Below are 27,214 nucleotides of genomic sequence, written 5' to 3' on the forward strand. Positions count from 1 at the left end.
AAGGAAAGCTATGACAAACCTAGACAGCATATTAAAAAGTTGGGACATTACTTTGCTGACAAAGGTCCATATAGTCAAAGTTATGGTTTTTCCAGCAGTCATATACAGGTGAGAGTTGGACCACAAAGAAGGCTGAGAGATGAAAAATTGATGCTTTTGAACTGTGGTGCTAGAGAAGACTCTTGAGAGTCCCTTGGACTGCAAGGAGATCAAACTAGTCAATCCTAATGGAAATCAACCCTGAATATTCACTGGAAGGACTTATGCTGAAGCTGAAGTTCCAATACTTTGGCCACCTGATGCGAAGAGTTGACTCACTGGAAAAGACCCTGATACTGGGAAAGGCTGAGGGCAGAAGGAAAGGCGGGTGACAGAGGATGAGGCGGTTGGGTGGCATCACTGACTAATGGACATAAGTTTGAACAATCTCTGGGAGATGATGAAGGACAGGGAAGCCTGGCATGCGGCAGTTCATGGGGTCGCAAAGAGTTGGACACAACTTGTAGACTGAGCAGCAAAGAAAATCATTGCCTATACAGGCTCAGGAACCCCAGGATATTGACAAGAGAGGAATTCACTCAAAGTGCAGGTATTATAGATAAACTCTCACTCCTTCAGTGGGGTCCTTCTTTGACTTACTTGATTTTGACTGGTTTGTATCATGGGGACCATGGCTCCAAAATGCACTCCAAACATTAGGAAATTTTCCTGTTTGTAATAATCATAGTCGTCTCCCTGCCATACTGTATTTTCTCAAAAGGGTTAAATGTATGTTCGTAGCCATTAACCACCAAGGAAATGATCTCCCTAAGACTGGAAGGCCAGAAAAGGAATGAAGAAAATGACCAACCGAAAAACTGTGAGCCTGAGGTTACAAGCTGTAAATACCACCTGGAGAATCAGCAAAAACTGAGAACCTGAGAACAGTAGCTGAGAGTAGCACCAACACCTTAAATTTCTGCCACATTTCTCAGTGACAATTGGGCTTCCCTGGGGGCTCAGACAGTAAAGAATCTGCCTGCAGTGCAGGAGACCTGGGCTCAATCCCTGGTCCGGAAAGACCCCCTGGAGAAGGGAATGGCCACCAACTCCAGTATCTTGCCTGGAGAATTCCATGGACAGAGGAGCCTGGTGGGCTACAGTCCATGAGGTCACAAAGAGTCAGACAGGACTGAGTGACTTTCAGAGTCTGATCAAAAGGGGGAACTGTTCAAAAAAAGACAACAGGCCCAAATGGAGTCACTTGTGCTAAGCCTACCATGCCAAATGGAGACTTAATACCTAGCCGGATTGCAGTTTCAGCCTCCTGCAGGAATATGATCTTAACCAGACAGTCTGGAATTCCCCGGTCAGCACTAGGGAGGTAAATGCCTCACAGCCCCCTACAGTTAGCCCCCCACAGGGAAGTGATCTTGCCTGAAAATGACCCACTCTTTGCTAGTTCATCTCTCCTTCCCTTCTGTCCATAAAAGCCTTTCAATTCATGAAGCTCCAGGGAATTCCTTCCTATTTGCCCCATAGGATGCTGCTTGATTGTTGGCTCATAGAATAAAACCAATTTGATCTTTCAATTGACTTGGTTGAATTGTTTTCTACATTCCCGTTAGGTTGGTTTCTTTCAGGAAACCATGTTGATGAGGCAGATGGCACTATTGGGAGCTTTTCTTCCCATCTGGGAAAAAGTGGGAAACGGGGTGGGGCTCTGTGGAGGAAGGTGGCAATGGGGCAGGCTGTCAAAGCCCCATTTTGCGAAGCAGGAAGCTTAGGAATTTGGGAAGCGGGGGTGGGGGGGGGGCTCTTTTGAAGAAAAGTACAAAAGAACCTTACAAACAGAATGCCAGAGCCCCTCTGGAGACCAAGGAGGGGCCACATAACTGAGGAGTCTTGAAATTCAAGCCTTATTAGCTTCATGGTAAATTCAAATTTGTAAGTAGAAATATTGATACATTGAGGGAAAGGAAGGTTGGATATTGGACAAGGATATTATCTTGTTTGGGGAGATTTCCTTGAAAATAATGGTTTTTATAAATCTGAAAATACTATATAATAAATATGAGAATCTTATCCCAATTCAAAGACTAAACTAATAACTGGTTTCCCTGGTGGCTCAGTGGTAAAGAATCCGCCTACAATGTAGGAGCCACAGGAGATGCAGGTTCAATCCCTGGGTCAGGAAGATCCTCTTGAGAAGGAAATGGCGACCCACTACAGTATTCTTGCCTGGAGAATTCCATGGACAGAGGAGCCTGGCAGGTTACAGTCCATGGAGTCGCAAAGAGTTCCCGGATACAACTGAGTGACTCAGCAGCAACAACAAAATAACTGGCCGATACTCTATAAATGAATTAATCGTTGTTATCCTTTATCTGTAACACTAAGTGGTGTCAGTGATGATTTTCAGCACGTGCGTGCTCAGTCGCTCAGTCACTCTGGACTCTTTGCGACCCCATGGACTGTAGCCCGCCAGACGCCTACACCCGTGGGATTCTCCAGGCAGGAATACTGAAGTGGGTTGCCATTTACTCCTCCAAGGGATCTTCCTGACCGAGGGATAGTAACGGTATCTCCAGCATCTCCTGCATTGATTGGCAGGCGTAGTCTTTTACCACTGAGCCACCTGGGAAGCCTGATGATTTTCAGCACTCACCCAACAAAGGATTTCCTTAGTATTTTCTTTTTTTTTTTTTAAATTTTAACTTTTTGACTAAGCCATGTGGCATGTGGGATCTTAACTCCCTGACTAGGGATCAAACTCTCACCCCCTGCATTGGAAGCTCAGAAACTTAACCACTGTGCCGCCAGGGCAGTCCTTAGAAAGTATTTTCTTATGGACTCATGACTAATAAAAATATATATATATATTTGACCATGTTCCATGGCTTACAGGATCTTAGTTCCCTGACCAGGGACTGAACCCGGGCCCTCAGCAGTGAAAGTGCGGAGTCATAACCACTGGACTTCCAGGGAATTCCCAGGATATTTTGTTAAAATTATCTTACAAAACTAGTGTAAGCAAGGTTACCCTTACTGCTCTTTTCGGCACCTCACCACATATGACATAGTAAGATCATATGTATTTTCTATTTCCTTTGGTCAAGGCATAGCTGGCTACTGAGTAGAATGTATTTGTTCTCAGTTGTCTCTTGAACAAGTCACCGACTCCCAGCCTAAGCGTGCACCCCAGATCTCACAGAACCACAGGAAGTTTTAGCTGGAAAGGCCCTTTGCCAAAGATCACTGGGCCCAGTATCCTGGTTTCCAGATAGGCAGGTGAGTCCTGGCGTTGAGGAGTGCGTCTGAGGAGTACCAGGCACCGAAGTCTGCATGGCTGGGACTCAGACCTCGTGGGGAGGACATCTGAATCCTAAGCTTTCTCCCACCCTGAAGGACAGTATAGGGAAGCAAAATCCACTACCCCAAAATGTCTCTTTGGCATGTGGATTACTTTAAGGTGAAAATAATCAAGGCCCCAAAACTCAGGAAGAAATTCTGACCTTCCCCCAAACCATTCAGATAGGGAGTTCCCTGGTGGTCCAGGAGTAAAGAATCTGCCGGCCAATGAAGAGGACAGAGGTTGGATCCCTGGTCGGGAAAGATCCCACAGGCCGGGGAGCAACTAAGCCCGTTCACCACAACTACTGAGCCAGCACTCTAGAAACCCAGAGCCCACGTTCCACAGCAAGAGAAGCCTATGCACCGCAACTAGAGCGGCCCCCGCTGGCGGCAACTAGAGAACACTGCAAGCAGCAGGGAAGACCCAGTGCAGCCAAAAATAAACCCATAAGTTAAATTATTTTAAAAAATATATCAAATAGGGGTCCTCTTCCCAGGATACAGCCGTCCCCAGGGTCATCTGCAGAGTGGGCTCAGTGTGGCAGGGGACAGGGCATAAAGAACAGTGCCAGTGTCGCCACAGCCCCCCACAGAGTTGCTTACCAAACATTCGCTTTTCCATCTTGATGTGAATTTCCTTCCATCCCTCCAAAGTCCCAAAACATCACCTCCAACATCCTCTCTCATCTTCAGCTGAAGGTGGTATACAAGGTGAGGGTTTCTGCCACTTTGGTGAGTGACTCAGTTTTCCTGGGTCTCTCCCATGGATATATGTTATTGAACTTTTGTTTGATTTTCTCCCATTAAATCATTAATCTGTCTTACTGGTGGTTTAGTCGCCCAGTCGTGTCTGACTCTTTGAGACCCCATGGACTGTAGCCCGCCAGACTCCTCTGTCCATGGGATTTTCCAGGCAGGAATACTGGAGTGGGTTGCCATTTCCTTCTCCAGGGGATCTTCCCCATCCAGGGATTGAACCTGGGTCTCCTGTATAGCAGGCAGATTCTTTACCAGCAGAGCTACCAGGGAAGCCCTGATGTCCATTTAATTCCTAGACTAGCTAGAAGAACCCTGAAGGGCAGAGGAAAATATCTTCCTCCCCAACAATGTACACAGTTGACCCGAGCAACCGAGATACAACATCCCCCCCAAATTCAACTCGTTTGAAAAGGCAACATGAACTGTTTAATAAAGAAAACGAAAGGACTTCCCTAGTGGTCCAGTGGCTAAGAACCTTCCTTCCAATGCAGGGGATGCAGGTTGGATCCCTGGCCGATGAACCAAGATCCTACACGTTGTGGAGCAACTACTGAGCCCGTGCCACAACGAGAAAGCCCACTCACCGCAACAAGACCTGATGCAGCCAGAGAAATAATTTTTTTTTAAGTACACTTAAAAAAAAAAAGGAAGAAGGAACTTTGGTTGTCCAGTGGCTGGGACTCCATGCTCTCAGTGCATGGGGCCTGGGTTCAATCCCTGATCAGGGAACTAGATCACACACGACACATCTAAGATGGAAGATCTTGTGTGCCACAACTAAGATGCGGCATGGCCAAATAAATATTGAAAAAACAAAAAACCCAAACACTGTCATGGCTGAGCAGAATCTCTGGAGGTGGTCTCAGGACATGAGTCCGCCTTCTCCCTGCAACTGCCAGCTTTTCTGATGAAAGCACCTTTCCTTTCCTTTGACACTTGCCTCCTGAATTATTGGCTTTTGACGTGGCTTTTGAATCACTGGCGTGGAGCCGAACCTGAGTTCAGCATGAATTCCTTCATTCAATCATCCTGCACACTTTACAAATGACCAGGCAGACCCAATTCTTTCCCTCACGGCGCCTGCACAGTGGTGAGTTCGGTAAGCAAAGAAAAAATGTGTAACTTATTAGTTGTCATGGGTGATGTATAAGGAAAGTCCAGGACCTCCCAGAGAGGCCCAGGAGGCTGAGGAGGGAGGACGAGTAGGGATGAATCAGGGAGTCAGCTCTGAGGACCAGCTGACGGAGGAGTCTGGGGACTGTGTGGTCAGCAGCCCCGGCTCAGCAGCAACTGGGACTTAAGCCAAATAATCGAGGGAGGATCCTCGAACATCAAGGAGCACAGTCTTTGAAACGGTGGATTTTGGATGGCACAGAAAAATACAAAGAAGAAAGGAAACCTTACCCAGAGTTCTGTTTTTGGCTAAACAGCCAACTGTTAAAATGATGGTGAGCAACACTCCCGTTTTTACCTTTTTCTTAAAGCAACTTTTATACTTGGAATGAAATTATTTCTATTTTTCCACTTATTGTCTTTCCCAGCCAGAAGTGTGTTCTGTGAACACAAAGTGTCTTGTCTGTCTTGTTTTATTTGCTCTGTAATATATGGCAACTGGATGAACAGACAGAAACCTCCCAAATCACGCTGTTTCCTACACGCAAGCATGTACTATGAGCATGGATAGACAGACAGATGAGCAGTTAAACAGACAACAGACATACAGATAGGTACTTTTAAACAAACAAAATTTAAATATATATATTGAGGGGATATATTTATACATATGGGCTTCCCCTGTGGCTCAGCGGTAAAGAAACCTCCTGCAATGCAGGAGACGCAGGAGACTCAGGTTCTATCCCTGGGTTGGGAAGATCCCCTGGAAGAGGGCATGGCAACTTCAGTATTCTTCAGTATTCTTGTCTAGGAAATCCCACAGACAGAGGAGCCTGGCAGGCTACAGTCCATGGGGTTGCAAAGAGTTGGACACGACTGAAGTGACTGAGCACACACATGTATACTTACAGCTGATTCACACCGTTGTATAATAGAAATTAACACAACACTGTAAAGCAATTATCCTCCAACTAAGAAATGTGTTTGTGTTTAGTCGCTCAGTCGTGGCTGACTCTTTGCGACCCCATGGACTGTAGCCCACCAGACTCCCCTGTCCATGGGATTCTCCAGCAAGAATACTGGAGTGGGTTGCCAGGTCTTCCTCCAGGGGATGTTTCTGATGCAGAGATTGAACCTGCACCTCTTTACATCTCCTAAGATAAGCCATAATGGAAAAGAATACTTTTTAAAATGTATTAAAAAATAAATGTACTGTTCTCAGTTAGAGGTAAGGGCTTATTCCCAGCATCTCCTGTTTTCATCACAAGCTCTACTCCCAAAGGGAGGAAGTGGAATTCAGGCAGTGGGGCCAAGACCCTTCCTGACCCCACAGAGCCCACGCTTTCACCTCCTCTCAGCCGCATAACAAGCTTTGGTGTGTCTACGTGATTTACAAAACTTGCTCCCTGTTGAGGGATGTTTAGGTGGTTCACTGTTCCTCCTTACAAAGGAAACTGGGATGAATAACACATCTCCCGTGTACAGGATTACTTCCTAGAGTTAAAACTCTAGATCGCATTTTGTACCTGGAGACACACAGCCCGACTGCCCACCAGCAAGGCTGCACTGATTCACAGTTTTAAAGAGCAGAATAGGGGACAGCCCCTTCCCTAAATCCTCACCCAGACTGCATCAGTTCATCTTCTAAAACCCTGGCAACTGGGAAGGAATGCGATGCTTTATCTGAACACATCTGATTATCCGTGAAGTCTGAACATCTTGTCCTGTATTTACTGAAACGCTGGCGGACTTTCTTCCTTTTCTTCTTTTTTTGTAAGTGGAGTGTTTCAATCCTTTGCCTGAAATCAGTAAAATGGGGGGAGGGGGGAGGTGTCCCTGACCGTGCAGCAGCAGCAGCATCACCCGGGAATTAGAAATGCAAACTCCCATGCCCCAGGCTGGACTTGTCGAACCAGAAACTCTGGGCGTGGGTCATCCAGCAGACGACCACTCTGGATTGACACTGAAATGCCTTAAATCGTTGGGATTTCAGTCACACTAGACTCTCATTCTCTGTACAGGAAACATGTCCCTAACTTCTAAACTGGAGACACAGAGCTTTTTGATCAACAGCATGGCTCAACATTTCCTCCTTAAATCAGCATTTAAGGACCTTTAGTCCAGAAGATTTTGTAGATAATTAATTAAGACCCTGGTGGCTCAGCAGTAGTGAATCCACCAGCAATGCAGGAGACCTGGGTTCCATCCCTGGGTTGGGAATATCCCCTAGAGAAGGAAATGGCAACCCACTGCAGTATTCTTGCCTGGAGAATCCCATGGACAGGGAGTCTGATGGGCTACAGTCCATGGGGTTGCAAAAACCTCGACACGACTTAGCAACTAAACCACCACCACCACCGTACAGCACAGGGAACTCTTTTCAATATTCTATAATGACCTATACAGGGTTAAAATCTAAAACAGAGTGGCTATATGTATATGTAAGTCTGATTCACTTGGCTGTACATCTGAAACTAACACAACACTGTAAATCAACCACACTCTAATAAAAACTTTTTAAAAAGAGAGAGACTGTGAATTAACACCGCAAAACTCACTCACAACAGCCAAATCAACACTGAGAAGCGACTCCCTGTTCTCGTCTGCCAGGCATCGGTCCCCCTTTTCGACCCACAGTCTGTACTGTCTCTGACCCTCCGCTCTCAGGACCTGTGGTCTGGCTCTGGTACAGGGGTGGGAAAGCGACTCAGGCCTGACTCGACACCACCTCCGGCCACTTTCCCCAGTCTTCCCACCCCGACAGCTCAGCTCCCCCAAGGACCCGGGACCCCGAGCCCGTCGAAGGTTTATGTGTCCTGGACAACCTCTCTCATCTCTTCCATCACTACCCCTCCTACTTCCTGCAGCAAATCCAGGCCCTTCTGCAGGATTCCCAAGGGAGAGAGGGTGTGCTGACCAATGCCCAGAGGGGCCACTTGCATCCCCGGGGGACAGGCTGAGCTCACTTCAGCTCTATCAGGGGACCGGACGTGTGGAAACGTGACTCTGTGCTGGGATCAGCCACCAGGATGGGCATTTCCATTAGTCACTAGCCTCCTGGATCCATAATCCCTTTATTTGAGACGCTCTGTAAGCCTTCAGCAGCGACAGCTGGCAGATACATTTCCCAGGCTGGCGGTGCCGGGGTGGATACGTGGAGACCGCGTGGCACATTCCTCAGCCTCACTCCGGGGCTCCCGGTAGCCTGTGGGGAAAGCTCAGTCTCCGACGTTCCCAGAACTGCCCCCCTCGCCAACGCCATCAAGGGCCAAACGCACAGAACTTCCCCAACTCAGAGAGGTCACCTGCCCTTGTGCCGGGGACCTTTACTTTTTCCCTTTGGATGCTGATTTTTGTTGTTGTTCTCAAATAAGATATTCAGGATGGTTTTATCTCTACGTCCACACTTTGATGAAACTGACTCGTTCAAGCACGTCTATGGAGCAGCCCCAGGGCCCCGCTGATCCTCTCTGAACCCCGGACACATAAAGCAGACACGTTACAGACCACGCAGCGCGAGGAACTGATGCGCCCCACACACTCGGGGGATGCAAGTGCAGGGAAGCTCCGGGCTGACCAAAAAAGGAAGTGACACGATTCAGCTTCCATAGCGGGCTTTCGACCGCGAGAGGGACGACTTGAGCGGACGGGCAGCGAGGAGGGGCCCCCGGCCGGGGTTTCAGGCTGGTGAACAAGGACGCGCCAGAAAGCCCCTCGCCGCTTTGCAAAGAAAGGGGGAGCTCAGGATCCGACGGGTCAGCGGGGTGCTCACGCTCTGCACCAGACTCATCACAGCCCATCAGCCCAGCGGGGAGGCCGCGCCTGCTGACATCTGTGCGCGAGAGGGTCACCGCTCCGCGCCAGAGGGCTCGCCAGCAAGTCAGGGCTGGCACCACCGGGACTCCTTCACACACACACCCACACACACATCTGTACACACCCACACACAATCACACCCCACACACACATCCGTACACACCCACACACAATCACACCCCACACACAATCACACACCCCCAAAACACATCTGTACACCCCCACACACAATCACACCCCACACACAATCACACACCCCCAAAACACATCTGTACACACCCACACACAATCACACACCCTACACACACACATCTGTACACACCCACACACACATCTGTACACACCCACAATCACACCCCACACATCTGTACACACCCACACAATCACACCCCACACACACACATCTGTACACACCCACACACAATCACACCCCACACACACATCTGTACACACCCACACACAATCACACCCCACAATCACACACCCCCACACACACATCTGTACACACCCACACACAATCACACCCCCCCCACACATCTGTACACACCAACACACAATCACACCCCCCACACAATCACAAACACACCCCACACACATCTGTACACACACACACACAATCACATCCCACACACATCTGTACACACCCACACACAATCACACACCCCCACACACACATCTGTACACACCCACACATAATCACACACACCCCCCACATACATCTGTACACACCCACACACAATCACACACCCCACACACACATCTGTACACACCCACACACAATCACACACCCCACACACACATCTGTACACACCCACACACAATCACACCCCACACACATTCACACACATCCCACACACATCGGTACAAACCCACACACAATCACACCCCCCCACACACATCTGTACACACCCACACACAATCACACCCCACACACAATCACACACCCCCCCACACATCTGTACACACCCACAATCACACCCCCCACACACATCTGTACACACCCACACACAATCACACACCCACACACAATCACACCCCCCACACAATCACACACACACCCCACACACATCTGTACACACCCACACACAATCACATCCCACACACATCTGTACACACCCACACAGAATCGCACACACACCCCACACACATCTGTACACATCCACACACAATCACACACCCACACACAATCACACACACACCATCACACTCCACACACAATCACACACACCCCACACACACATCTGTACACACCCACACACAATCACACCCCCCCACACAATCACACACACACACAATCACACTCCACACACAATCACAAACACACCCCCACACATATCTGTACACACCCACACACAATCACACCCCAAACACAATCACACACACACCCCACACATATCTGTACACACCCCCACACAATCACACCCCACATACAATCACTCACACACCCCACACATATCTGTACACACACACACAATCACACCCCCCACACAATCACACACCCACCACACACATATCTGTACACACCCACACACAATCACACCCGACACACAATCACACACACACCCCACACATATCTGTACACACCCACACACAATCACACCCGACACACAATCACACACATACCCCACACATATCTGTACACACCCACACACAATCACACCCCACACATAATCACAAACATATCCCCACACAGACACACAAACACACCTTCACAACACACACCACACATACAGGTACACACCCACACACAATCACAAACACACCCCACACACAGACACACACACACACCTTCACAACACACACCACACATATCTGTACACACCCCCACACAATCACACCCCACACACAATCACACCCCACACACAATCACAAACACACCCCACACATATCTGTACACACCCACACACAATCACAAACACACACCCCCACAGACACACACCTTCACAACACACCCCACACATACAGGTACACACCCACACACAATTACAAACACCCCACACACAGACACACACACACACCTTCACAACACACACTACCACAACACACAACACACATATCTGTACACACCCACACAATCACACCCCCACACAATCACACACACTCCACATATATCTGTACACACCCCCACACAATCACACCCCCCCACAATCACACACACACCCCACACATATCTGTACACACCAACACACAATCACACCCCCACACATATCTGTACACATCCACACACAATCACACCCCACACAAATCACACCCCCCCACACAATCACAAACACACCCCCACACAGACACACACACACCCCTTCACAATACACACCACACATACAGGTACACACCCACACATAATCACAAACACACCCCACACACAGACACACACACACCTTCACAACACACACCACACATATCTGTACACACACCCACACAATCACACCTCCACACAATCATATCCCCACACAATCACACACACTCCACACACACCCCACACATATCTGTACACACCCACACACAATCACACACACACAATCACAAACACATCCCCACACAGACACACACACACCCTTTCACAACACACACCACACATACAGGTATACACGAACACATAATCACAAACACACCCCCCACAGACACACACACACACCTTCACAACACAGACCACACATATCTGTACACACCCACATACAATCACACCCCCACACAATCACACACACACCCCACACATATCTGTACACACCCACACACACACTCCCCACACAGACACACACACACACTTCACAACACACCCCACACAATCACACACACACTCCACACATATCTGCACACACCCACAATCACACCCCCAATCACACACCCCACACAGACACACACACACACCCCTTCACAATACACACCACACATATCTGTACACACCCACACACAATCACACCCCACACACAGACACACACACATACCTCACACATATATATATATATTCAGCCACACATAGTCACACACACACACCCCACTCAAGCATTTCAGTCCCAAACACAAAACCCTCCCCAGTCGCACTGACCATCCAGACAGGGGTATGGAATCAACCAACCAAAACAGACAATTGTCATGGATTAAAAACAACTTTTGCTTAAAAGAAAAGGCCTTCAACTGGGCAAAGACTGCCGAATGGGAAACAAGACGAATTTGAAAGTGTAAGGCAAAAAAAAAAAGTGAGAAATAGGCACGCTGGAAGAGCCAGTCAAGTCCTAGAACTGTCTGGGCTTTGGTCCCTGAAGAGTCTCCCTTGCAGCTGGGATGACCCCGGCCTGCTGCAGGGGACGCCGTGACCTGTGGGGTTGGGGTGGGGGTGACACCTTTCTGAGGATGAAACCGTACTCCACAGTGCCACCAGGGGGCGTCAGAGAATTCGGTTACACATTCAATCAGCAAATTTTTTTGAAGGGCATTTCTTTCAGCTTTGTTCTTCTATCCATCAAAAGGTCATAGTGAGCCCCGTCTGAGTCCAACCCTGGGTGTTTATACTGCAGTTCAACCAGTGGACAATGGGAAGGAGGGGGAAGATTTCCACAAAAATATGCTCTGAACCACGCAGTTTGGAGGCGCGATGAGAAATAACACGCCCAGGAGAGGTGGATCCCAGCCAGCAAGAGGAAATGGCAATATCTAAACCCTCAGCTTCATCCTCCCCCGCTTCCTTTTCCCCTGCATGTACATGTGAGCTAGCATCCTTAGACTCTGATTTTTATCCTACCCGGCCAAGGAGCCGCCTAAAGACCGGCCCGGTCACCTCTGGCCAACCAAGGCCAGAAACTGAGCACAGGGTGGCTGGTTCCCCCTGGTGGGAGAACTAGAGAACAGCACCCTCTACCGGGCCGGGGGCCGGGGGCCAACAGGTGAACAGGTGAAGTCCATTGAGGACCTCTGCTCCTCCTCCCGGCCAGCCACTCCTGAAATGTGGGCACATCGCTCAGTTCTAATCTTGTCCTCAGTAGAACCTGCCAAGCCCCAGGTATCACCTGTAAAGGTGGCCCACGGTATTCACAACTTGTTTCCCCAAATATCCATCAGTGGACAGGAATCACGACTTCACCTGTGGGGGAACCAGAGAATCACAGATCGAAAAAGGCAAAGGAGGCAACTGGGGAAGGGACAGAGATAAGACACCACTGGACTCAGAGAAATGCCAAGAAGGTGACATCCAACAGGTAAAACGTCAGTCCTATTCCCACCATTATGGCCGGCCCAAGCCTTCTGAGTTTTGTTTCCTTAACCCCCTACTGAAGAACAGTTTTGAGGTTGCCATGGAAACATAACATTTTGCAGTTGTTAGGAAAGAAGACTCACAGATGAAAATAATTCAGCAAAGAAACCCCAGAGAGGCGTTCTAGCCGCCCTGTGTAAACGCAACAGTGTTCCAGTATTTGTCTACAGAATGGGCTGTATTTTTCAAACATTTATTTTCTCAAATATTTACTTTCCTGAAATTGTGTTATCAGTAGGGAGAGACCCATAAAGACTTATTTTCTAGCATATAAACAGAAGCCTGAGCTGGTTAATTGCTCCCTGGTAGATCCACTCTGGAAATGACAGATAATCGCTTCCTTTCAGCCAGGTTCATTTGAATTCTGTCAGCTCTGCAGCCTTAGTTTCTGAACTTTTCCAAGCCTCAGTTTACTCATCTGTGAAATGGAGGTAACAGACCTACTTCATAGGGTCCCTGAAAGGATGAAACAAGCTAATGCCGAGGCCTCAGGATCTCTGACTCTCGTAACTTTTCTGTACTGTTCGTCGTCGCTGTTCAGTTAGTTGTGTCTGACTCTTTTGCAACCCCACGGACTGTAGCCTGCCAGGCTCCTCTGCCCATGGGATTTCCTGGGCAAGAATACTGGAGTGTGTTGCCAGCCAGCCACTCATCCTCCAGGGGATCTTCCTGACCCAGGGATCAAACTCACGTCTCCTGCACTGGCAGGCAGATTCTTTACTACTGAGTCACCAGGGAAGCCTCTTCTGTACTGTGTGGATGTGTATTTTTGTTTGAAAAAAGTCTATAAAAGTTTTATGTTATTGCAGGACCTCTGATTCAATGAGTTTTCAGAGTTATTGCTCTAAAGTGAAGCGTCTTTGTCAGGTTCCTGAGAGGTCTCATCCTCACCAGTGACTTCTCAAGCTATCGGGCTTTTATGGGGACATGCAGTACAAGACAGATGTACGGGTTGTATCAGAAACAGAACCATCTTGCCTTCAGAAAATAGATACGATTCTCAAGTTTCTACATACTAACCCTTAAATATAAGTAAGCCAAATATAATTTCTTTTTTAAAGCCAAATATAATTTATTTTGCCTAAAACTGCTATTAATAACATTCACAGCAGACACACCATCAGATTGGCTAAAGGTGAAATTGTACCAGGCACAGCAAAAAAAATAAAGATACCCGAAGTATCCCTAACAGTAAGAATCCAGAGAATGAAGAAATGTCAAAGTGAAGGATTCTCACACTTTCCAAGGTTCCCAAGTCTCCAGAGGTAGAAGAGGTGAATGATCAGGAGGAGGGGAGAAGAGTAGATTATCATTTGTCATTCTTGATATAAATCTGCTAGGACTTTATATCATGTTACTGCAGAAACTAAAGTCTAGACCATACATGAAAAATGTGAGCCTGCCAAAGCATGTGGGTGACCTGAGAGCATTTGAGGGTACCACTGTTTCTGCACGGGATGCTAAATTGTTTGAAATGAAACCTTCAGACGTACTGCAGAGTGACCCAGGGCGGTGTAAATTCTACAAGGAAAGTTCAGTTATTAATGTCCTTTTGCCCCAAACTCCTTTCACAAGTTACCTCCCCTTGTCCTACTTTCTGGCAAATGTCCTGCCCCTAATACTATTGATGAATATTCAGATTTTATACATTTAGAAATGCTTTCCTCGGCCCCTGTAAATTTCCATGTAAATAATAAATAACAGTCACAGTGCCTGAACATAAGAAAGTGGTCAACTCAAATTTGTTGAATGAGTGAGAATAGAGAAAAAGCCATCAAGGGTTAAACAGAAGGAAATAATTTTTTAAATGGTGTTACTGCACAGGGAATTCCCTGGCGGTCCAGTGGCTAGGACTGGGTGCTCTCACTGCTACAGGCCTGGGTTCAAGTCCTGGTCGGGGAACTAAGATCTCACAAGCAGCACCACATGGCCAAAGAAAAAAAAGGTATTACAAATCGGTGGGGAGAAAAAGGATTATTCAAAAATACTAGTACTGGAGTAACTGGTTATCTATTTTGAAAAAATACATATTAGAGCCTTATCTTACACTAGTAATTCTAGAAATTTCAGATGGAGTAAATGGTTTCTTATAAAGAGAAGGACTTCATGGAACAACTAGAAGAAAAGAGTTATCTCATTTGAGGACAGGGAAGAGTTTACAATAAACACAAAACACAGGGGGAAAAACCCAAAAGCAAAGTGTGATAGGTTGTTTTATATTAAAAAGTAACGTGACTACTAAATGTAATATCCTCTGGAACAGAAAAAATATATAAGGTTAAAAACTAAGGAAATCTAAATAAAAATATGGACTTTAGTTAATAACAGTATATCAGTGACGGTTTCAATAACTATAACAAAAGTACCATAGTAATATAAGACATTAATACTGAGGAAAACTGCTTGTGGAACCTATGGGGACTCTTGGCACATCTGTTGAAATGTTCTGTAAATCCAAAACTGTTCTAAAATAAAAAGCTAATGAACAAAATACCTCCCCTTCAAAACAAAACAAAAATGGAGGACAATGGTTAACAGGTTTGTTTAAGACAATGGCCAGGCATGTAGGTCTCTGGATTCAGAGAATCCATCAAGAGATGAACAGATAAACAGAATGTGGTCTCTACATACACAAGAATATTATTAAGCCAGTCAAAGGAATGAAACTCTGAAACATGCTACATGAGTGAACCTTCAGGACATGATTCTAAGTTAACTAAGCCAGCCATAAAAGGACAAATATTCTATGATTCCACTTATATGAGCAACAGGTAAATAGAGACATAAAGTAGAATAGAGGTCACCAGCAGCTGGGGGACGGAAGTAAGGGGAGTGATTGTTTACTGGATGCAGAGCTTCTCTTTGGGATGATGAAAAAGTGTGAACGGATACTTGTGATGGTGACACAACATGGTCAGTGGACTTAATTGAACACAAAAATCATTAAAATTGTGAATTTTATCTTACACATACTTTACAATAAAAAATTGCAAAAAAAATTTAAAAAGCATCCTATAGGACTCAGAGCGAGTTTCAGAACATGGACCTCCATGGCACGTTCCATGGCCATTCAGGATGCTACCGATTCATCTCCTGACCTGGGGTTAACAAACTCACACAGCCTGCAGCCCACTCTGGCTACCAGCCAACAAAGATATTAAATAACCCGCTTCGCTAAACCAGGACACCAGCAGCTGTGCCCACCCGCCCCCCCACCACCTCTTGATTTTTGACACGAAATATGCACCAGCCGGGAGAAGCTGCGGGGTGGAGCTAAGGGTGAGGAACCGCTGACGCTAAAAGAAGCAATTGAGCAAAACCAGACAAGAACTTCCTTGGAGTCTCAATCCTTGAGAGAGTATCTCTTTTAATGATTTGCAAAAAGGGATTTTTCTTCCCTTAGTAACTCTTGTTTAGTGTATCAGCTACCCTCACCGTCTAGAAGTTGTGCTATCTAAACTCAACATACACACAGAAATAATTCCATGTCCTGCAATGCAAACCATTTCCTGGCGGGGTTGACTTCACCAGAGAGAGAGGCAGCCAACATCCTCTAAAAATTATGTATTTCCACCATGTCACCAGTCCCTCCTTCAAGCTAAGTACTTATTTGAACATTTCTTCATAGAGCAGGTTTTTCTGGGTCTTTTCCACAAACTGGCTCTAAGTCTCTCTCTTAACTGTACACTAAAACAGGTTAGATGGATGTTCGAAAAATTTCTACAGCAACTGGGGACCTATATGCTTTCAATGACAGTAAAAATTGTGTGGTGAACAACACTATGAATTTGAAAGTCATGGGTTTCAAGTACGTTGCCTCCTAAGATTACTTGTTTTTGAATCCTGTTTGCTTGTGTCTAAAACTTCAAAGCCAGCACCTCTTCATGTCAGGACTTGTGTTCATCAAAAGGCTCTATCTTTTATTGTTGCTATCTCTGCAGTTCATGAGACCTTTATAGAACCTGCATGTAATTCACGTGATCAGACAACCCCAAGGCAAAAACATTCCAGTTCTCAGAAACTCCTGACTTTGCCAATGATCTAATTCATTAGAATATATTCCAAATGCAAACCAAGATTGGCCTAGAAACTTAACTGAAAGCGTTGACAAGTGCATTATGGTTCATTCCTCACGGACAAACTCAACAAGCCCCAGATGAGTTAGTTACACACCACAGTCCTTACGGAAAAATAGGTTCTGCTTTATGTCATTGTCCAAACCTCTCCACAAATTATTTACTGCTCTTAGAAAACCCATCTTGGCCTCATTGCCAAAAATAGTTCAACTCAGGAGTCAGTGTTTTCAAACATTTCACCAAAGTGCTACATCCCCAAATACAGGGCCATTCTCAGGACAGTGCTTCTTTCTGGAAAATGGAAATTAACTGAGGAAAAAGTTAATTCGAAAGAGCCAGTCTTGGTTCTCCAAGAGGCCTCGCTGAATTAGCACGCAAGTCAACCTTCCCTTTAGAAGAGAGTCTTGTGTGAGTGCTAAGTCATTACAATGTGTCCAACTCTTTGCAACCCTACAGACTGTAACCCTCCAGGCTCCTCTGTCCATGGGATTCTCCAGGCAAGAATACTGGAGTGGGCGGCCATGCCCTCCTCCAGGGGATCTTTTTGACCCAGGAGTCAAACCCACATCTCCTGCATTGGCAGGCAGGTTTGTTTTTTTTTTTTTTTTTTTTAACCACTAGAGCCACCTGGTAGGGCTCAGGACAGACTCAGCCTTACTCAAAATATACATCCCACAGAAGCTAGTGTAGCAGCTGGTTTATAGGTACATACACATGGGAATGTATTAATAACTCAGGTAAGCAAGCACGCCTTAGGTACTAATCCTGCACTAATAATACACACTAATTCATAAGGTAGGTATGATTATTATTGCCATTTTAAAGATGCAGACATCTGCCCAACTGAAGAGTTAAGTGATTACTTTCCAAAGCTTCCTGAACTAAGCCACTGCTGGAATGCCAGCCCAGGTCTGCCTGATCCACAGCTTCTGCTCTTGATCACTATCTGTACCACCTCCTTGAATAACTGAAATGACCTTTCCCTGTAGCTTTTACCAAAGCCAACTCGCTTCCTCCGGTTTGGGGAAGGCAGACCTTCCTGCAAGCCTATAAGCTGTAATTTTCCATAATAATCAATTTTATCTTAAAATCAGAACTTTCTCTTCATACATGTCCATACGTGTTTACATTTCTTTTTAAAAGTAATTTTATTTACTGGCCGCACCTCATGGCATGCGGGATCTTAGTTCATTGACCAGGGATTGAACCCTTGCCCTCTACACTGGCAGTGTGGAGTTTTAACCACTGGACTACCAGGAGATCCCCCATGTGTTGATATTTCATAGTAGAACACTGTTAAGACAGATTCATCTGGTTAAATTTCATACTTGATTAAATTTTTCTAAAATATAAATTGTGAGCATTCTGAAACACACTTTTCTCCCTCAAAAGACAAATGCCAGTATTCACACACCACTTGTGAGATTTTCGTGTATTTTCATGTTTTTTAAAAAGGAACAATAGATTTTGAAAAGGCAACGGCCCGAGTAGGGGAACTTCCTTGAGGTCAGTGTTATCCGTGGCCGCCATGTGTCCGGCAGGAAATCTGTAGCCAGTGACATTAACAATGACCGTGGAGACCCTTGTGGCTGTACATCCAGATGAGGCAGGATAAAAAGCACGCTTTTCGCTTTTCATGTATATCACAGGCACCAAAGCTCGAATTCTCATCTTTCACCTGGTCTGTGCCAAGTGGTTTGTAGGGTTGACTCATTAAGCCTGCACACTCTGATGAGGCCGAGACTCTCAACACAGCCCACATGTGTTTAAGTCCTGCTTAATGCCCTCACTCCAGCAGGGTAGGGCATTCCTGGGTGGTATTCCTAGGCTTAGACCAAGGATGGCTTTAATGATTATTTTAAGGCAAGCTTTGGTAAATATATAAGACATGTGCAAAACCTCCTTGGAGAAAAAGAGACCCTCTATCTATTGCAAAAGCACAGGATAATCTGACAATCGAGAATCAATTCCTCACCCTGACAGCTGAATCCAGCACAAAAAGCCCTGAGTTCATTTCTCCAGCATCCTATCAGAGAACGATTCAAATATTTACTTTTGAGTTACATCAGCCACATGCTCACCAAGATTAAATAGTCAACCGTCATCCTTGGCTAAAACAACGGACTGCTCAGAGATAAAACCTATTAGCTTGCTTTTCATATAAATGCGTGATCTTTATGTCATCCTCAGAGCAGCCTGTGAAGTGGATGTTGTCTTCATCCCCATTTTACATACAAGGAAGCAGACTCAGAGAGGTTAAGCACCAGATAAAAGAGCTCCAGATACTAAGGAGCAGAGCCTAGAATCCAACCCCGGGCACGCTGCCTCTAAAACACTGATCATCATCTTGGTATTACACTGCCTCTTCTGTTTGCTTGTTTATTTCATATGTATTTATTTGGCTGCACTGGGTCTTAGCTGTGGCACAGGGATCTCCGGAGTGGGGGTTCAGTAGTTGCCCCATACCCGCCGTACCCCCACAACCTGCTCCTGCCACATGAAAGCTTAGTTCCCAAGCCAGGGATCAAACCCTCATCCCCTGCACTGGAAGGCAAAGTCTTAACCACTCGACCGCCAGAGGCGTCCCTTACGTTTGCTTTTTATAAAGTTAAATCAACTTTGGCAATTTTTTTTTTCTCATTAGGTATAAGCATTGCTAATTCAGGTTTCTCCCTCACTTGGGAGGAATTAAAGGAAAAAGTGGGGTGTGTTCTGCCTGCTGAGATAAAAGTTTGTTTCCTAAAATCAATCCCGACACTCCCGTGGGAAACGGCTGCAGCAGGACCTCTGGATCAGAATCTGGATCCTCCACCTTGTAGCTCTGTGACCTTGAACAAGTCACTTCTCTTTGTATTGATATTTCAGCTTCCTCGCCAATAAAATGAGGGCCATAACAGAAATGAATTCAGTGTTCTTGGGGACTAACTAACACGCAGAGTATTTAGAACAGGGTTTGTCACATTTTTAATCTACTCAGTAATTCTCAGCTATTCTTACAATTAATAGGATGCCTGGACTAAGTTTAGATTTGTGATCATATGTAAACCATCAGGAGGAACAAGTAACATGTCTATCATCTGGATATTCTGGAAATTACTTTGTCTTGAAAAAGAGAATCCAAAGAGGCCCCTCCCACGGCCCAGGCGGTCTGTATGTGATGGCTAAGCGTATCTTTCTCAAACTAAACAGCTTTGGCACTGGCTGAATTAAAATAGAGTATGGATTCTTTGACATTACCTCCAAGACACACACACACACACTTTAAACATCTTTAATTAAACGCTTAAAGATGGTTTGGGTTCTCAGATAAATAGTTATCATCAACACTCTGCGATAAGACAGAAAGGCCATCTTTCAAACCGCAGCAACTTGCTCTAAATCACGTTCCTAAAAATGGCCCTTCGAAACTTGCATTTCAGTACTTGGTGTCCCCAGTTGTTGCTGTCCCAGAACAAAAGCCTAATTGCTGCCGCTACAATACAGTCCTTTCTCTGAGATCATCATGAAGCCCTCGGAGCAAACAAGAGGGAGTTCTTGCGAACAACGAGCACGGCATCAAGTTCTTGGACCCTGAAGGCCAACACGAGCCGAGTTATCTGCGACTCGACTCCCTTTCTAATCTCTACTCCTGCAGCAACTGGCGCCGTCTCGGGGGTGTTTCTGAGCCCTTGAGGACACGTGTGTGTTCCTGTTGGACGAGTCTGGAAAACTTCGGGGTCCTCTAATCCCCGCCTCCCCACCCCGGGCGCAGCAAGGGCGGGCGCGAGTCAGCAGCCCGCCTGGGGGCGAAACTGTCCCCGTGGGGCCGTGGTCGTGCGTCCCCCGGGCCCCGCAAGGTGAGGCTCGGGGCGGGATGTCCCGCCAGGCCCAGCCCTGCGCCCCGCAGGCGCGCGCGGGGTCCCCACTTTCCCAGCCCGGGTGGGACGGGCGCCGCGCGCTCCCAGCCCGGGCCGGCACGCGAAGCCCCGAACAGCGGCCCGGGGTCCTGGGGGCGGGAGTTGGGGGTGCTGGGACTCACGCGGTCTCTCGGGGCCTCGGGGACCTCTCCGCGGTTTGCTCCCGGCCCCGCGGGCTCTGAGAGTGGGCGCCTCCCATGGCTCGAGCGCGGGGCCCCGGCTGCGCCCGCCGCTGGCTGCTCCGCGGCGCGCCGGCCCGGGCCCCGCCGGGAGCGGGAGGCGGGCGCCGGAGGAAGGGTGGGGCCGCGGGGTGGGCGGGGGCCGGGGACGGGGTCCCGGCCGCCGGGAGCGCCGGCGAAAGGGCGTTGCTGGAGACGCGGCGCCTTCTCCGCCAATCGCAGGGCTCGGCCCGCCCGGCGGCCCGGGGACCCCCGCCCGGAGAGCCCGCCCGGCCAGGCTGAGCGCGCGGGCCACGCAGCCAGGGAGCCCCCCCGGGCGGCCCAGGGCGACAGGTGGCCTGGGCCGGGGGCCGGGTGCAGCCGCCCTCCCAGTTCGCGGGCCGCGGGCCGGCCCCCGGGGAGCCCCCGCGCGCAGCTGGGAGGGGGCCCCGCGGGGCGGCCGCGCGGAGAAGCCCCGGGAGGGGGCGGTGTGCGCCCGCACCCCGGACCCGGGCCGGTTCCCTGCCGGGCGGCCTCCCCCAGCCGCTTGTCCGGCACAGAGGGCTGCGCAGAGTGGTGTAGAAAACGGGGGGGACCTGTTCGTGGCCCCCAAAACGCGAGACGAGTTCCTACGCCCTCCCCGAGTCTTGCTCTCTTTTCATTTGTAAAATAAGAGGGCTATGATCATTCTTGACCTCTTAATGTCCCTTCCGGTTCTGACAACCAATGAATGAATTGTCTTCCGAACTCTTGTGTTGGAAATAAGATCCTGTCCCTCCCATCACCCCTGTGATGTACCTACTCAGACTCCTTACAGGGCTTCCCTGGTGGCTCAGATGGTTAAAGAATCTGCGTGCAATGCAGGAGACCCAGGTTCAATCCCTGGGTTGGGAAGACCCCCTGGAGGAGGGAATGGCAACCCACGCCAGTATTCTTGCCTGGAGAATTCCATGGACAGAGGAGCCTGGTCGGTTACAGTCCTTGGGGTCACAAGAAGTCGGATTCCACTGACAGACTAACATATACACCATACTCGTTTTAACTTCCTTTCAAAATATTTCAGGCTCTTCTTCATCCGTTCCCACCTCCCAGTTTGCTCCCCTCCAGCTCTCTCTCCTCCATCCCAGGGTTTCTTTTCATTTAAAATATGGAATACCCTCTTTTCCTAACACCGGTTTATCGTTCCAGACCCAACTCAGATTGCCTTCCACACCACTATCCTGCATTCTGATCTTACAGCTTTTTGTTATTGCCTGTTTCCTTCACTAGAAGGTAAACTCCGCAAAGACGGGGAGTTTGTTTCCTTTTCATTGTCCTCCCAATACTGCCGGGCACATACCTAGTAGATACCCATCACTGATGATAAATGCATCCATCCTATGTATCTTAGCACCCTGCTCCCACATCACTTGTTAATTCCTCCAGCATAGCACCTGCTGCTGCTAAGTCACTTCAGTCGTGTCCGACTCTGTGTGACCCCATAGACAGAAGCCCACCAGGCTCCCCCGTCCCTCGGATTCTCTAGGCAAGAACACTGGAATGGGTTGCCATTTCCTTCTCCAATGTGTGAAAGTGAAAAGTGAAACTGAAGTCGCCCAGTCGTGTCCGACCCTTAGCGACCCCACGGACTGCAGCCTACCAGGCTCCTCCGTCCATGGGATTTTCTAGGCAAGAGTACTGGAGTGGGGTGCCATTGCCTTCTCCGAGCATAGCACCTACCGATCTTATTTTGCAACTATCTCTTCATTTATTTGTCTTTCAGTTCTTTAAGGGCAAGAAAACTTCCTTATCTCTGTATCCAAGCTTACTGCCTGGCACAACGCCTGTATCCTGGCTTATTTACAATAAATATTTGCCAAATGAATGAATGAACCTGTGGTTAAGCACACAGACAGGTGCTGAAGGTTAACTTCCTCCTTGAGTGGAAGCTACAGGTAGGAAAGACGTATGCAGCTACATTTTCATGTTTCCACAAAGGATGGGAAACCCCTACTATATTTACAATGACTCTCTCTCTCTCTTTTTTTATGTCAAATGTTGACTTCCTGTTTATACATTATCTTTACCCTCCTATAGCCAGAGAGTCACCAGTGTTCAGGATGCTGCTGCATTGTAGATAGACATAAAAAAGCAGAATATGTGGGGCTGGGAAAAGAAACATTAATTAGTACATCAGTAGAGTGAGATGGGGAATGAGGTTTTGTGGGGAGGATTTCATAGAGCTGAAAAAGTTGACTCTTGGCAGATGATTTTTTTTAGAAGTTCGAATTCTCCCCACATTCTGTCTGGAATACTAAGGCAATGTGATTGAAGTCTCATTGAGAAGGCAAACAACCCTGTCAGAGCTGTGGCCCCTTCCTGAGGAACTGTTCAGCCCCTCCCAAGGAAAAAGGGGGGTCATTCCTAGGGGAAAATGGGAGGGGAAGTCACGGCAGAAGGAAAAGGGGGATGGGAAAGTTTTATCTCCCTCCCCCCACCCCCAGTAGACAAGATGGGCTGTTGGGAGGAGCTTTCTTACTGTTTCTGCAGAAAAGCAGAGGGTAGCATCACTAAAATGGTTGAAAGGAAAAGAAATGAAGCCTCTATCCTCCTGCGGTGCAGAGAAGCAGAGAAGGACGGTGAAAAGGAGTCTGCACGGAATGTGAAAGGTGGTCCCACAGGGGCGCAAAGGGCATCTCTACAGAGACGCCTGTGTTTACTGCCCTTGCTGCCCTGGCTGATACAGAGACAGGGGTCATCAGTGAAGTCACTGAAGGAAGTTCTTTTTTTTTTAAACTTTTAGTTTTATATTGGAGTATAGCCGATTAACAATGTTGTGAGAGTTTCAGGTGCACGGCAGAGGAGCTCAGCCTAACATATCCAAGTATCCATTCCCCGCCCAGCCTCCCCTCCCATCCAGGCTGCCGCATCACACTGAGCAGAGGTCCCTGTGCTGTACAATAGGTCCTTGCTGGGTATCCATTTCAAATATAGACGTGTGTACATGTCAATTCCAAACTCTGTAACTACTCCTCCACCCGTCCTTCTCCTGGGCAACCAGAAGTTTATTCTCTGTGAGTCTGTTAGTGAAGGGAATTACTGTTTGGGGGGAAATAAACAGAATGAGGGCTTTTCAGAGAACAGGCCTGATGGGGACCAGGAAGGGTAGTATCTGATACCCAGTGTTAGGGTTTCCCTTTGTGCTTTGTAATTCTGTTAGTAGGGCACTTTTTAAACATTGAGAAAAGAGTAAAAAAAAGAAAATGTAACAAACCGAAATTCAAGATTTCCCCTGAGATGGCAAAAGACACCCTTCAGTGTCAAATCCTACCCCCAGAAGGTTACTTTTGCTCAGAAGAGGGATGGGAACTAATGTTCAGTGGGTACCAGAGTACCCTGCGCTCGGTGGATGACAAAAGTTACCACAGTTAGTCCTCAGAGTGCTGGGGAAGGATCACAGTAGGTGATACCTCTTGAACACTTTATGTGCCAGATACTGCTCTCGGTGCGTTAGATTTATTAACTCATTTAGTACGTCACGGCATTTTGGGTAGGTACTTTTAGTATCCTCAATTTACAAAGAGTAAAGTGAAGCACAGAAAGATTAAACACACCTAAGTCCACTCAGTAAGAAATAGCAGGACTTCCCTGGTGGTCCAGTGGTTAAGACTCCACCTTCCAATGCAGGGGACATAAGTTTGTTCCCTGGTCTGGGATGATCTCACATCCCACGAAGCAACAAAGCCTGTGCGCCACGACTACTGAGCCCACGTGCTGCAAAGACTGAAGCCCACACGCCCCAGAGCCTCTGCTCTGCGACAAGAGAAGCCGTCACAAATGAGAAGGCCTCATAGTGCAACTAGAGAAAGCCATCTCACAGCAATGAAAATCTAGCACAGCAATAAGTAAGTGTATAAATAATAGCAGAGCCCAGGTTCTAAGCCAGGTAGGCTAGGTCCAGAGCTATCACACAGAGCTTAGCTTCTATGCTGTACTTCCTGGATTTTTACACTGTGCACCCCACTTTAAGCTGAAGAAACTGACAAATAGAGAGGTAAATGGTAAATCCAGCATTTAAACCCAGTTCTGTCTTGATTACAAAGCTTATGTTTCACATGTATTTTCCCCCCCAGTAATCATGCTAAATGAATACCCTTCAAAGTAGACGAGTCGGGAGGCTACATGCTTACCTTAGAGCTGTACCATCCTTTCTGTTTTGGAAATTATTTAAATGCCAATTTATAAGCCACAGGATAAAACTGGATTGACTGCTGAAGAGTCACAAACTGTTCTTGAAACCAGGTAGTTGTTAGTGCTCCAACACTTTCTCAATTTTCAAAATAGTTTTGACTACTCTAGATCCTTTGTCTTACTGTATAAATTTTAAACTAAATTTTATTAATTTATTAATTAATAAAATTAAAGTAAATTAAAATAAATTTAAAAATAAAATTATAAATTTCTTTTTAAAAAACCTGTTTGGATTCAAATGGGGATTCCCAGTTTAACAGTTTTGAGGCTTCCGATCCATGGACATGATACGGCTCTCTATTCACGTAGATTTTCTTGAATTTCCCATAGTTTTATAGTTTTCAGCCAACAGCTCTTACAAATCTCCTGCTAAATTTATTCCTAAGTGTATTTATGCCACTGTAAACGGAATTGTTTGTAATTTTACTTTCTAAATGTTAGTTACTAGTAAATAGAAATACAGTTGACTTTTATATATTGTATCCTGCAACCCTGCTATACTCACTTATTAATTCTAATAGCTTTTTTGTGGGTTCCTTGGGTTCTTCTATACAATATCATTTGCAAATAAAGATAGTTTTACTCCTTTCTTTATAATCTGTATGCTTTTTTCCCCTTGCTTTGCTGCATTGACTAGGCACTTCTATACATTGTTAAATAAAAGTAGTAATGCTTGCCTTGTTCCTTATCTTAGGTAGAAAGCATAAAATCCTTCACATTGTGGTATATTAGCTGTCAGATTTTGTAGATGCAGTTGAGAAGATTTTTTTAAATTTATAATTTACTAAAACATTTCTATGATAAAAAGATGTTGAATTTTGACAAATGCTATTTCTGCACTTATTAAAATGATCATATTGTTTTCCCCCATATTCTATTAATTTGTTGAATTACATGGATTTTTTTTTTGGACATTAGATCAGTCTTGTATAGCCACTTGATCACGATGTATAGTTTTCTTATATGCTGATAATATTTGGATGGCTCATATTTTATTGAGGAATTTTGTATTTATATTCATGAGGGATATTGGTCTGTAGTTTCCTTCTTAAGATGTCTTCATCTGGCTTTGGAATCAAGATAATACTGGCATCATAAAATGAGTTGGAAAGTGTTTCCTCCCCCTTTATTTTTTAAGAGTTTATAGGAATGGTATTAACATTATTTCTTCTTTAAATGTTTGATAGAATTCACCAGTGAAACCATCTGAGCCTGGCGTTTTCTTTGTCAGAAGGCTTTTCAACTCCAAATTCTGTAATTGATACAGGGCTGTTCAAGCATTCTGTTTCTTCTTAGGTCAGCTTCATAATTTACATCTTCCCCAGAAAGTGTCCATTTCACCTAAGTGGTCATTTTTTTTAAGCAACAACCTTTCTTATCTTCCTTTTCTTAATACTGGTTGATTGGCTGCATCAGGCCTTCATTGCTACGTGAGAGATTTTCCTCGTAGCATGAGGGTTCTTCATTCAGGTGCGGGCTCTCTAGCTGTGGCACACAGACTCCAGAGCGCGTGGACTCTGTAGTCGTGGCGTGTAGGCTTAGTTGGCATGTGGGATTTTAGTTCCACAACCTGGGATTGAATCC

At 46.6% G+C, this 27,214-nt stretch overlaps 1 protein-coding gene across 3 annotated transcripts in view; it reads right to left on the minus strand.

Moving 5' to 3' along the window:
- Positions 1 to 21,523, minus strand: part of TACC1 (transforming acidic coiled-coil containing protein 1) — a 93,324-nt gene extending 71,801 nt beyond the window's left edge. For 2 of the 3 annotated variants that reach the window (XM_055416628.2, XM_055416626.2), the window contains exon 1: positions 21,365 to 21,523. In XM_055416628.2, coding sequence (XP_055272603.2) covers positions 21,365 to 21,441 — 77 coding nt within the window. In that variant the 5' untranslated portion in view covers positions 21,442 to 21,523. The remainder of the gene's footprint in view (positions 1 to 21,364) is intronic. The other variant, XM_088832502.1, reaches the window with a different exon arrangement.
- Between the last annotated feature and the right edge of the window lie 5,691 nt (positions 21,524 to 27,214).

This window comes from Moschus berezovskii, chromosome 26 (assembly GCF_049115385.1).
Source record: "Moschus berezovskii isolate FMDL1 chromosome 26, NW_MosBer_1.0, whole genome shotgun sequence".
Taxonomy (NCBI): Eukaryota; Metazoa; Chordata; class Mammalia; order Artiodactyla; family Moschidae; genus Moschus; species Moschus berezovskii.